Genomic DNA, 12685 nt, shown 5'->3' on the forward strand with positions numbered 1-12685 from the left:
GCTCACGCCTGTCTTCCCAGCACTTTGGGAGGCTGAGGTGGGTGGATCACTGGAGCTCAGGAGTTTGAGGCCAGCCTGGCCAACAAGGCAAAACTCGTCTCTACTAAAAACACAACAATTAGAGGGGTGTGGTGGCAGGTGCCTGTAATCCCAGTTACTCAGGAGGCTGAGGCAGGAGAATTGCTTGAACCTGGGAGGCAGAGGTTGCGGTGAGCCGAGATTGCGCCACTGCCCTCCAGCCTGGCTGACAGAGCTAGACTTTGTCTCAAAAAAAAAAAAAAAAAAAAAATTAGATTAAAAAAAAATAAAGCAAAAAGAAGAAGGTTGTTACTTCAATAAAAACAAAGTGAAGTTTTTAGAAAGAGTTGATAGAGACCAACGCTAAAAAAAAAAAAAAAAAAAAAAAGGCAAAAACAAACTGTTGAATTACGTGTAAAATAACTGCAAAGGATTGGGGAAAAGAATAAAAATCTGGAGGATTCTGCATCCGGATTGCTTTTTTCCTTTTCCCTGCTCTTCCCAGAACCCCCTCCCAAATCCATATTGGAAAGTGGGGGCAACGCACTGAGTGGTTCCCTAAAAAGGAAAATAGGGGACCCAAGTTAGCAGCCCCTAGTCAAAGAAAAGGAGAGCAAGAGGACAGACCCAAACGACCAAGGCAAAGACAGAAGAATGAATGTGCAGTTGTGTTTTCTGTAAAAACAAAAAGTTTATGCACAACCGTACATCTTTCAGATGTTCTGCTGTAACCAACCTCCAGGTCACAGCCACAGGACTTCCCACGGACTTCCCCTGCTCTTAAAGCAAACTGCAGAACCAAGCGTGCACTTCTGTTCCTGAGGGGATGGAACGACAGTCCCCTTCGGTCATCTCTACAGGAGATGGGGGCCAGGGGTGGGAGAGAACTCCCTGTTGCACTTTGTAGCCCTTAGTATGATTAAAGTGTTTACCATGTACATAAATTATGCTTTTTAAGTTCACATGTCTTATATACTTTTATCTTACTTTTTAAAATTAAAAGACCAGTTAACTTTTAAGAATAAATCAGGCGCAGTGGCTCACACCTGTATTCCCAGCACTTTGGGAGGCCAAGGTGGGCGGATCACTTGAGGTCAGGAGTTCGAGACCGGCCTGGCCAACATGGTGAAACCCGTCTCTACTAAAAATACAAAAATTAGCCTGGCGTGATGGTAGGTGCCTGTAATCCCGCTACTTGGGAGGCTGAGGCAGGGAAACCGCTTGAATCCAGGAGGCACAGGTTGGTTGCAGTGAGCTGAAATCACACCACTGCACTCCAGCCCGGGAGATAGAGTGAGACTCTGTCTCAAAAATAAATAAATAGAAAAGAAAAAATCAAAAGGAAAAATAAAGACACACGTTCCACTGGAAACATGTGAATATGCAGAGGCCACAGGGATGGGACATGATGCATTTGTGGGAAGCATATAGGATATTAGCTTCCATCTCCATAAAAAATTTAAAAATTAGCCTGGAGTGGTGGCGGCGCCAGTGGTCCCAGCTACGTGGGAGGCTGAGCGGGGAGGATGGCTGGAGCCCAGGAGGTCAAGGCTACAGTGAGTGGTGATTGTGCCACTGCACTCAGAGGGATACCCTGTCTCAAATAAATAAATAAAAGCAAAAATTGATCTTATCACCCCCTGCCTGGAAAACCTTTAACAGTTGGCTTCTCTGTGCCTGGCCGTGGTCACCACACACCTCCGACCCTCCGCCCAGGTGCAGGACCCCGGCTTCATCTCTGCCCCTCCCCACCAGGTCCTACAGCCTGGAGCACACAGCTCATCCCTTGAAGCTCAGCTGCCATTCACATCCCCCTTCTCAGGAAGCCCCCAGGACTCCCCTTTGACCCCACTCATCTGAGTTCCTAGCTCCAGGGCACACTCCTACCAAGCCCTCACCCCAGGCAGGCACTTCATTCATTCACTGAACACACAGGGAAGTCGCCTGGCACTGTCGCAGGTTCTGAGGACTGAGCAGTGAATGAAATATCCGGGACAGGGAGGAAGGGTTTTTGACTCCAGCAGAGGCTGTGCTGGGAAAGGCAGAGGTGAGGCGGTGCCCTCCGCACAGGGAAGGCTGGGGAGCTCCTGAGGAGGGGGCCCTGCAGCTAACCCCGAGGCGGGTGGGCGGGCGGCCAGGCCAGTACTCACCGCAGCAGGAGGAGGCCTGGGGTCGCGGGGGAGCGGCAGGTGGAGCAGGACCCTGTGGGTCCCCGTCACAAGGATGGAGTCTTGCTCTGTCGCCCAGGCTGGAGTGCAATGGCGCAGTCTCCACTCACTGCAACCTCCGCCTCCCAGGTTCAAGTGCTTCTCCTGCCTCAGCCTCTGGAGTAGCTGGGATTACAGGCATGCGCCACCACGCCCGGCTAGTTTTGTAATTTTAGTAGAGGCGGGGTTTCACCATGTTGGTCAGGCCGGACTCAAACTCCTGACCTCAGGTGATCCGCCCACCTCGGCTTCCTAAAGTGCTGGGATTACAGGCGTGAGCCACCGCAGCCGGCATGGATCGAGTTTTGATCCATCCCGATCTGGCTCCCTTCTGGGAGGGACGGGTCTCCTTCGCGTCCGACCAGCCGGCCCATCCCAAAGCAGGAAAACAGGTCCCTGCGGCTGCCCTAGCTCGGAGCCGCAGCCAAGTCCCGACCTGCCCGGGAAGGTTCCTCCCCCTCCCTCCGCTCCGGGAGGCCGAACTTTGCCCCGCCCGTCCCAGCCCGACCCACCTGCGCCGCCGCGACCCACCTGCGCCCTCGAGACCCACCTGCGCCGCCGGGACCCACCTGCGCCCTCGAGACCCACCTGCGCCCTCGAGACCCACCTGCGCCCTCGAGACCCACCTGCGCCGCCGGGACCCACCTGCGCCCTCGAGACCCACCTGCGCCGCCGGGACCCACCTGCGCCGCCGCGACCCACCTGCGCCCTCGAGACCCACCTGCGCCGCCGCGACCCACCTGCACCCCCGGGACCCACCTGCGCCGCCGGGACCCACCTGTCCGGCTCCTGGGGACGCTCCCGCCCTGCAGCAGCCGGGACCACTTGATCGCCCTGCGGGTGAGCGTGACCAGGTAGCTGGAGAAAAACTTCTCGTAGGCGGCGTCGTCGAAGTCCTCAGGCCGCTCGAATCCGTACGGGTCGATCCTGCAACACGGAGAGAAGGAGGCCGGCGTCCCCGAAGTTTCCTCTGGGGGGTCGGGGGCCCGCTTGGGGACCGCAGCCGCCGGGGACGCCCGCACCCCGCGCCACCCACCTGGGGACCCGCGAGCGCTCGGCGGGCTCCATGTGGGGAGGGAGGCGCGCACCGAGCGAGGCCAGCGGGTCCCAGGTTCGCCTCCCGGCTCCTGGGCGCTCAAGTCCTTCCGGCGGGACCGCGGGCGCGGGGGGGCGGGGCTGGGGCGGGGAGGGGGAGGGGAGAGAGGACGGGCAGGAGGGGGTGAGGGGCGGGGGAGGACCGGGGGAGGGGCGGGCGACGGAGGGCGGGGAATGGGCGGAGGGTGGGGGGGAATGGGCGGAGGGTGGGGGGGAACGGGCGGAGAGGGGGGAACGGGCGAGGAGGGGGGAATGGGTGGCGTAGGGGGGCTGAGGGTGGGGGTGGGGGTGGGGTTGGGGGTGGAGGTGGGGGCGGGGCGGGGCCTGCTCCTGGGGCCTCGGAGGCCGCGGCGTTCCGGGCGGGGTCGGGCAGAAGGGCAGAGTCGGGGCGCCCCCCGCAGATCCCCGCGGCCTGGACCCGGGTGAGAAGAGCTGCTTCTGCGATTCCTTCAATCCTCAGTGCCTGGCGGATCCGACTCTGACACCTGACTCCTATTTGTATTTTATTTTTTATTTTCTCCGCTGCATTTTAAGGCCGAGACCAACACACAAATGAGAGGCCCCCAGGGGCGCCCGCCCGTTCCTGCCCCCCCAAACCAGGGCCGGGGTCCCCCCACCGGCGAGCCAGGCCTGGGAGAATCCGGGCAGCGCTGGTTCCGAACGGCTTCTTCTCGGTCCGCGCTCCATGACATTGTCCTGAGATTTCAGCTGCTTTTGGTGTCCGGGAGGCCCCGGAAATTTGCCAGAACTGCGGATTTTGAATTTTGCTCTGGCGACGTGGCAAAGGGGAGACCCCAGAAGTGAGGTGCTGGGGCGACCTCGCCCTGGGTCCCCCGGGGGTCTGGAGCGGGGGCTTCTCCGACACGCCTCTCCCCGCCTGTGATTTAGGCCCAGGGCGCCCTGGACAGGCCCCAGGAGGAGCGGCCGTTCCCGGACTCCAGACGCGCTTTCCCGGGAGAAGCAGCCCGACCTTGTCTGGGTGAGGCGAGGATCACAGGCTCAGCGTCCCCTGCGGGTCCGTCAGGGCCTTTGGGAACCAACTTTGGGACCTTCCCATCGGTGTTTCCGGAATGTTCCATGCGAGTGCCACCCAGGAGCCTGGACAGCAGCGTGTGGAACGGACCGGTCCCTAAGTGTGGACTCCTGCCTCTGCCTTTCACCCTTCTCCAGCCCCTGCATGACTGTGGGGGTTCAGTGCTCGGCAGAGCAGAGCCCCCGACACGGCTCCTCCGTTCCTAGTCTGCTGGTTCTGGGAACTCCCCACGCTTTCAGCCCAGCTCCGCAGCACTGGCCTTTTTGGTAACACGCGGCGTCCTTCCTTTCAAAGATCGCACAGCCCCTACCCTACGCTCTCACCTCCTTGGGATGTTTAGACCCAAACCAGGAGTCAGGGCCATAGCCTCCTGCCCCTCGGCCTACGGGTGCCCCACAACCCAGGACTGACAGGTGGGCGTCCGTCCCCAGGGTCTTCGAACCGTCGTCTGGGCTCCTCTCTGCCTAAGTCGGTGACCCGCTGAACCCCTCTCCAGCTGTAACTGAAGCCCGTTTCCTACATCGCGTCCCTCGTGCTTTCTGGAGCAATGGACACAGTCCTGCTCCCCACTTCCCAGCACCCGGAGTCCTGCGGCCCAGACAGCCCCACACCGCCCAGCTCCTGTTCCAACCCCAGGCCTGGAAGCCTCACGGTCCCCCCCTTTTCCCTCATTCCTGCCCTCTGGCCATGGAGATGGGGTTCTAACCTCCTTTCCCCACCACTGCCGTGGAGAGCAGTGTGGCAGGCGGCACAGACCGGGGGCCGCTGGCTCCCAAGCCTGAGTGTGATGGCGGGACCGCCACCAAGTGTATTTTTGGGCCAGATGTAGGAGACTGTGGGAGCAGGTCAGATAAGAGCAGCGCCCTCCAGGAAGAGTGGAGAGGAGAGATACGGAGAGGCCGGATCCCCAGGCTTGTGCAGGGTGGGCAGCCAGACCCAGGCAGCTAGAAAGGTCCCCCACTCCAGACCAGGCCTGGCCAGGCCAAGCCCCAACCTGGGACCCGACTGGGAGACAGCCTGGGCAGGGGTTCAGATGCAGCTTTCTCACATCTGCTGCCTGGTCAATGGGCCCCCCACCCTCCTCCCCACACCCTGCTGCTCTGCTCCACACAAGAAAACCGCGTTTGGCCTGACTCTTGAGACCTCACAGGTCTGACACACTTGCAATCATCCTTTCAGAAACAGTATCAAGTCTAGATTTTTTTTTTTTTTTTTTTTTTTTTTTTTTTTAGACGGAGTCTCACTCTGTTGCCCAGGCTGGAGTGCAGTAGTGCGATCTCGGCTCACTGCAAGCTCCGCCTCCCGGGTTCAGGCCTTCTCCTGCCTCAGCCTCCCGAGTAGCTGGGACTACAGGCACCTGCAACCATGCCCAGCTAATTTTTTGTGTTTTTGGTAGAGACGGGGTTTCACCACATTAGCCCAGATGGTCTCCATCTCCTGACCTCATGATCCCTGCCTCGCCTCCCAAAGTGCTGGGATTACAGGCGTGAGCCACTGCGCCCAGCCAAGTCTAGATTTTTTTAAACGCTCTCAATTTATTTATTTATTGCTCCTGGCAACCACTCTTCTACTTTCTGCTTCTATGCATTGGAGATTTGCTTTTTTTTTTTTTTTCCCCCCCCTCTGGTGAGGGGGTGGTTTTCGACGGGGTCTCATTCTGTCACCCAGGCTGGAGTGCAGTGGTGTGATCTTGGCTCACTGCAGCCTGGAACTACCGGGCTCAAGTGGTCCTTCTATCTCAGCCTCCTGAGTAGCTAGGACCACAGGCACGTGCCACCACACCTGGCTAATTTTTTAGTTTTTGTAGAGCTAGGGGTCTTGCTATGTTGCCCAGGTGGTGCCAAATTCCTGGGCTCAAGCCATCCTCCCGCCCTGGCCTCCCGAAGCACTGGGGTTACCAGCATTGAAATGAGACCACCACTTCTGCTGTCCTTCCCAGCTTCTCCCCCACCTCCCCTTTTCCCTAGTTTATAAGACAGGAAAAAAGAGAGAAAGCAAAAAGTTGGAAAGAAACAGAAGTAAGATAAATAGCCAGATGACCTTGGTGCTACCGCCCGGCCCTGGTGGTTAAAATAATAATAATATTAATAATGTTAACCCCTGACCAAAACTACTTGTGTCATCTGTAAATTCCAGACATTGTATGAGAAAGCACTGTAAAACTTCTTGTTCTGTTAGCTGATGCATGTAGCCCCCAGTCACATTCCTCATGCTTGCTTGATTTATTATGACATTTTCATGTGGACCCCTTAGAATTGCAAGCCCTTAAAAGGGCTAGGAATTTCTTTTTTGGGGAGCGCGACTCTTAAGACGCGAATCTGCCGATGCTCCAGGCTGAATAAACCACTTCTTTCTTTAACCTGGTGTCTGAGGAGTTTTGTCTGTGGCTTGTCCTGCTACATTTCTTTTTTTTTTTTTTTTTTTTTTTTTTTTTTTTTTTTGAGACGGAGTCTCGCTCTGTTGCCCAGACTGGAGTGCAGTGGCGCGATCTCGGCTCACTGCAAGCTCCGCCTCCCGGGTTCACGCCATTCTCCTGCCTCAGCCTCCGGAGTAGCTGGGACTATAGGCGCCCGCCACCACGCCCGGCTAATTTCTTTTTGTATTTTTAGTAGAGATGGGGTTTCACCGTGTTAGCCAGGATGGTCTCGATCTCCTGACCTCGTGATCCGCCCGCCTCGGCCTCCCAAAGTGCTGGGATTACAGGCTTGAGCCACCGCGCCCGGCCCCTGCTACATTTCTTGATTCCCTGACCAGGAATCGAACCTGGGTCGCAGCAGTGAGCACGCCAAATCCTAACCACTAGACCACCTGGGAAACTTAGAACTTTGTGTGAAATAGATTGGCCAGCATTAGAAGTGGGTTGGCCATCAGAAGGAAGCCTGAACAGGCCCCTTGTTTCTAAGTTGTGGTACAAGGTAACTGGTAAATCAGGACACTCAGACCGATTCCCATACAAAGACACTTGGTTACAGCTGGTGCTAGACCCCCCACAGTGGCTAAGAGGGCAGGCGGCAGCAGTGCTAGTAGCAGAGGACAGAGAGCCAAGGAAGGATCCCACTCCACCCACCGAGGGAAATCAACTCCTGAAGTTCTGTTCGACCCAACACCAGGAGATCCATTGCAGGAGATGGAACCAGTGATCCCAGGGGTGCCCTCCCCTTACCAGGGAGAGAGGCTCCCCACTCTTGAGCCCACAGTGCTTGCGCCTCCATAAGACAAACATATCCCTAGGCCATCCAGAGTAGACAGGGAGAAGGTGAAGCCTCGGGAGAAACCCCTCCCTTGGCAGCTCGTTTACGACCCAGAACTGGGGTACAAATGCCCCTGAGAGAGCAGCGGAATACTGGGATAGATGAGGACGGGCGCATGGTGGAGAGGCGTGTTTTGTGTACCAGCCCTTCACCTCTGCCGACCTTCTCAACTGGAAAAGCAATACCCCGTCCTATACTGAAAAGCCACAAGCTCTAATTGATTTGCTCCAAACTATTATCCAGACCCATATCCCCACCTGGGCTGATTGCCACCAGCTGCTCATGTTCCTCTCTAACACGGCTGAAAGGTGGAGAGTGCTCCAAGCAGCAACTAAGTGGCTGGAGGAACATGCACCAGCTGATTACTGAAACCCCCGAGAGTATGTGAGGACCCAGTTCCCAGGAACCGACCCCGGTGGGACCCAGATGAAAGAGGGGACATGCAAAGGCTGAACCGAGACAGGGAAGCTCTCCTGGGAGGATTAAAGAGGGAGCCCAGAAGGCCACAAGGGTTAACAAGGTCTCTGAGGTCATTCAGGGAAAAGAAGAAAGTCCAGCACAATTCTATGAGAGACTGTGTGAGGCCTATCGTTTGTATACTCCCTTCCATCCCGATAGCCCTGAAAATCAGCGCATGATTAACATGGCTGTAGTTAGTCAAAGTGCAGAAGACAGAAGAAAACTGCAGAAACACGCTGGGTTTGCAGGGATGAATCCATCACAGTTATTAGAAATAGCTCACCAGGTGTTTGTAAACAGGGATGCAGTTTGCCGTAAGGAAAACCGCAGAGAGTGAACGTCAGGCCCGGCAAAACGCTGACCTGCTAGCTGCAGCAACCAGAGGGGTCCCCCCAAAGAGGCAAGGGAAGGGGGCGCCCAGGAAAGAAATTCAGCCTGGCTGTCAGAGTCTGCAGTGTAACCAATGTGCTTATTGTAAAGAAATAGCATATTGAAGAACAAATGCCCTCAGCTAAAAGGAAAACAAGGAGACTCAGAGCAGGAGGCCCCAGACAAGGAGGAAGGGGCCCTGCTCAACCTGGCAGAAGGGTTGTTGGACTGAGGGGGACCGGGCTCAAGTGCCCCCAAAGAGCCTACGGTCCGGATGACAGTTGGGGGTAAAGACATCGATTTTCTTGTAGATACCGGTGCTGAACATTCTGTAGTAACTGCCCCAGTCGCCCCCTTATCCAAAAAGACCATTGACATAGTCGGAGGTTTCAGCAAAGCAAGCTTTCTGCTTGCCTCGGACTTGTACTGCAGGAGGACGTAACGTGATTCGTCAGTTTTTACACATGCTTGACTGTCTCTTGCCCTTGTTGGGAAGGGACTTGCTTAGCAAGTTGACAGCCACTATCTCTTTTACAGAGCACGGCTCTTTGCTGCTAAAGTTACCTGGGACATGAGTCATGATGACCCTTATGGTCCCCCGAGAGGAGGAATGGAGACTTTTCTTAACTGAGCCGGGCCAAGAGATAAGACCAGCTCTGGCTCAGCGGTGGCCAAGAGTGTGGGCAGAAGGCAACCCTCCAGGGTTGGCCACCAACCAAGCCCCTGCACTTCTAGAAGTTAAGCCTGGGGCCCAGCTGGTCAGGCAAAAACCTGAGAAGCTCTTGAAGGTAGCCAGGTCCATCTCAAGCGCCAAAGAACCTTTGGAATTATAGTTCCTTGTCAGTCTCCATGGAACACTCCCCTCCTGCCGGTTCCCAAGCCAGGGACCAAGGACTACAGGCCGGCACAGGATTTGCGCCTGGTCAATCAAGCTACAGTGACTTTACATCCAACAGTACCTAACCCGTACACATTGTTGGGGTTGCTGCCAGCTGAGGACACCTGGTTCACCTGCTTGGACCTGAAAGACACTTTCTTTAGCATCAGATTAGCCCCTGAGAGCCAGAAGCTCTTTGTCTTTCAGTGGGAAGATCTGGAGTCAGGTGTCACTACTCAGTACACTTAGACCTGGCTTCCCCAAGGGTTCAAGAACTCCCCAACCATCTTCGGGGAGGCATTGGCTCGAGACCTCCAGAAGTTTCCCACCAGAGTCCTAGGCTGCGTGTTGCTCCAGTACGTCGATGACCTTCTGCTGGGACACCCCACGGCAGTCGGGTGCACCACGGGAACCGATGCCCTACTCCGACACCTGGAGGATTGTGGGTATAAAGTGTCCAAGAAAAAAGCTCAGATCTGCTGACAGCGGGTACGTTACTTGGGATTTACTATCCGACAGGGGACGCAGCCTGGGATCAGAAAGAAAGCAGGTCATTTGCAATCTACCGGCGCCTAAGAGCAGAAGGCAGGTGAGAGAATACTTAGGAGCTGTGGGGTTTTGCAGACTGTGGATCCCAGACTTTGCAGTATTAGCCAAGCCTTTGTACGAGGTCACAAAGGGGGGGACCGGGAACCTTTTGAATGGGGATCCCAACAACAGCGAGCCTTTCATGAGTTAAAGAAAAAACTTCTGTCAACCCCAGCCCTGGGGCTACCCGATCTGACAAAGCCTTTTACATTGTATGTGTCAGAGAGAGAAAAGATGGCAGTTGGAGTTTTAACCCAAACTGTGGGGCCTGGCCGAGGCCGGTGGCCTACCTCTCTGAACAACTAGACGGGGTTTCTAAAGGATGGCCCCGGTGTTTGAGGGCCTTGGCAGCAACTGCCCTGCTAGTACAAGAAGCAGACAAGCTGACTCTTGGGCAAAACCTGAACATAAAGGCCCCCCATGCTGTGGTGACTTTAATGAATACTAAAGGACATCACTGGCTAATGAATGCTAGACTCACCAAGTACCAAAGTTTGCTCTGTGAAAATCCCCGTATAACCACTGAAGTTTGTAACATCCTGAACCCCACCACCTTGCTCCTAGTATCAGAGAGCCCTGTCGAGCATGACTGTGTTGGACTCAGTTTACTCCAGCAGACCTGACCTCCGGGACCAGCTTTGGGCAACAGTAGAGTGGGAGCTATAAGTGGATGGGAGCAGCTTCATCAACCCACGAGGAGAGAGATGTGCAGGGTATGCAGTGGTAACCCTGGACACTGTTCTTGAAGCCAGATCGTTGCCCCAGGGCACTTCAGCCCAGAAAGCTGAACTCATTGCTTTAATTCAGGCCTTAGAACTCAGTGAAGGTAAGACTGTAAACATTTACACTGACTCTTGGTATGACTTTTTAACCCTTCAAGTGCATGGAGCATCATATAAAGAAAAGGGCCTATTGAACTCTGGGGGAAAGGACATAAAGTATCAACGAGAAATCTTGCAATTATTAGAAGCAGTATGGAAACCCCACAAGGTGGCAGTTATGCATTGCAGAGGACACGAGCGAGCTTCCATCTTGGTGGGTTTGGGAAATTCCTGCACTGACTCAAGCTCAAAAAGCAGCATCTGCCCCCTTCCGGGCATCAGTCACAGCCCCCTGCTCCCTCAAGCACCTGATCTTGTACCTACTTATTCTAAAGAAGAAAAGGACTTTCTCCAGGCAGAGAGAGAGGACAAGAGATGGAGGAAGGATGGATTCGGTTACCAGATGGGAGAGTAGCTGTGTCACAGCTGCAGGAAGCCGCTGTTGTACTGGCTGTGCATGAAACCACCCATCTAGGTCAGGAGTCACTTAAAAAGTTGTTAGGCCGGTATTTCTACATCTCGCGTTTGTCAGCCCTTGCCAAAACGGTGACGCAGCGGTGTGTTACCTGCCGACAGCACAATGCGAGGCAAGGTCCAGCCGTTCCGCCCGGAATACAGGCTTATGGAGCAGCCCCCTTTGAAGATCTCCAGGTGGACTTCACAGAGATGCCAAAGTGTGGCGGTAACAAGTATCTACTAGTTCTTGTGTGTACCTACTCTGGGTGGGTGGAGGCTTATCCAACACGAACTGAGTAACCCGTGTGCTTCTTCGAGATCTTATTCCTAGATTTGGACTGCCTTTACGGATCGGCTCAGATAACGGGCCGGCGTTTGTGGCTGACTGGGTACAGAAGACGACAAAGGTATTGGGGATCACATGGAAATTGTATGCCGCCTACTGGCCTCAGAGTTCCGGAAAGATGGAGTGGATGAACCAGACTATCAAAAATAGTTTAGGGAAAGTATGTCAGGAAGCAGGATTAAAATGGATACAGGCTCTCCCTATGGTATTATTTAAAATTAGATGTACCCCTTCTAAAAGAACAGGACATTCTCCTTATGAAATATTATATTATAGGCCCCCTCCTATATTGCGGGGACTTCCAGACACTCCCCAAAAGTTGAGTGAAATTGAGTTACAGCGACAGCTACAGGCTTCAGGAAAAATTACACAAAGAATCTCAGCCTGGGTAAGTGAGAGATGCCCTGTTAGCTTATTCTCCCCAGTTCACCCTTTCTCCCCAGGTGATCGAGTGTGGATCAAGGACTGGAACACAGCCTCTTTGTGCCCATGGTGGAAAGGACCCCAGACTGTCGTCCTGACCACTCCCACCGCTGTGAAGGTAGAGGGAATCCCAGCCTGGATCCCCCACAGCCGTGTAAAACCTGCAGCTCCTGAAACCTGGGAGGCAAGACCAAGCCCGGACTATCCTTGTAGAGTGACTCTGAGGAAGACGACAAGCCCTGCTACAGTCACACCCGGAAGCTGACTGGTCCACGCACGGCCGAAGCATGAGGAATCTCATCGTGGGATTCATTTTTCTTCAACTTTGGACTTATACAGTAAGGGCTTCAACTGACCTTACTCAAACTGGGGACTGTTCCCAGTGTGTTCATCAGGTCACTGAGGTAGGACAGCAAATTAAAACAATCTTTCTGTTCTATAGTTATTATGAATGTGTGGGAATGTTAAAAGAAACTTGTTTGTATAATGCCACTCAGTACAAGGTATGTAGCCCGGGAAATGACCAACCTGATGTGTGTTACAACCCATCTGAGTCCCCTGCAACCACCGTTTTCGAAATAAGATTAAGAACTGGCCTTTTCCTAGGTGATACAAGTAAAATAATAACTAGAACAGAAGGAAAAGGAATCCCCAAACAAGTAGCTTTAAGATTTAACGCTTGTTCAGCCATTAATAGTAACAAGCTAGGAACAGGATGTGGTTCTGTTAACTGTGAAAGGAG

The 12685-nt window shown here is 54.4% G+C and overlaps 1 protein-coding gene across 5 annotated transcripts in view; it reads right to left on the reverse strand.

The window, feature by feature from the left end:
* The window catches only part of GRTP1 (growth hormone regulated TBC protein 1), a 46695-nt gene extending 43305 nt beyond the window's left edge, over positions 1 to 3390 (reverse strand). For 2 of the 5 annotated variants that reach the window (XM_050767039.1, XM_050767043.1), the window contains exons 1-2: positions 3262 to 3390; positions 3004 to 3152 (exon numbers count right to left, since the gene is read on the reverse strand). In XM_050767039.1, the coding sequence (XP_050622996.1) occupies positions 3004 to 3152; positions 3262 to 3293 (181 nt within the window). In that variant the 5' untranslated portion in view covers positions 3294 to 3390. Of the gene's footprint in view, positions 1 to 2168; positions 2256 to 3003; positions 3153 to 3261 lie in introns of those variants that run through there. The other 3 variants (XM_050767041.1, XM_050767040.1, XM_050767042.1) reach the window with 3 other exon arrangements.
* Between the last annotated feature and the right edge of the window lie 9295 nt (positions 3391 to 12685).

This window comes from Macaca thibetana, chromosome 17 (assembly GCF_024542745.1).
Source record: "Macaca thibetana thibetana isolate TM-01 chromosome 17, ASM2454274v1, whole genome shotgun sequence".
NCBI lineage: Eukaryota > Metazoa > Chordata > Mammalia > Primates > Cercopithecidae > Macaca > Macaca thibetana.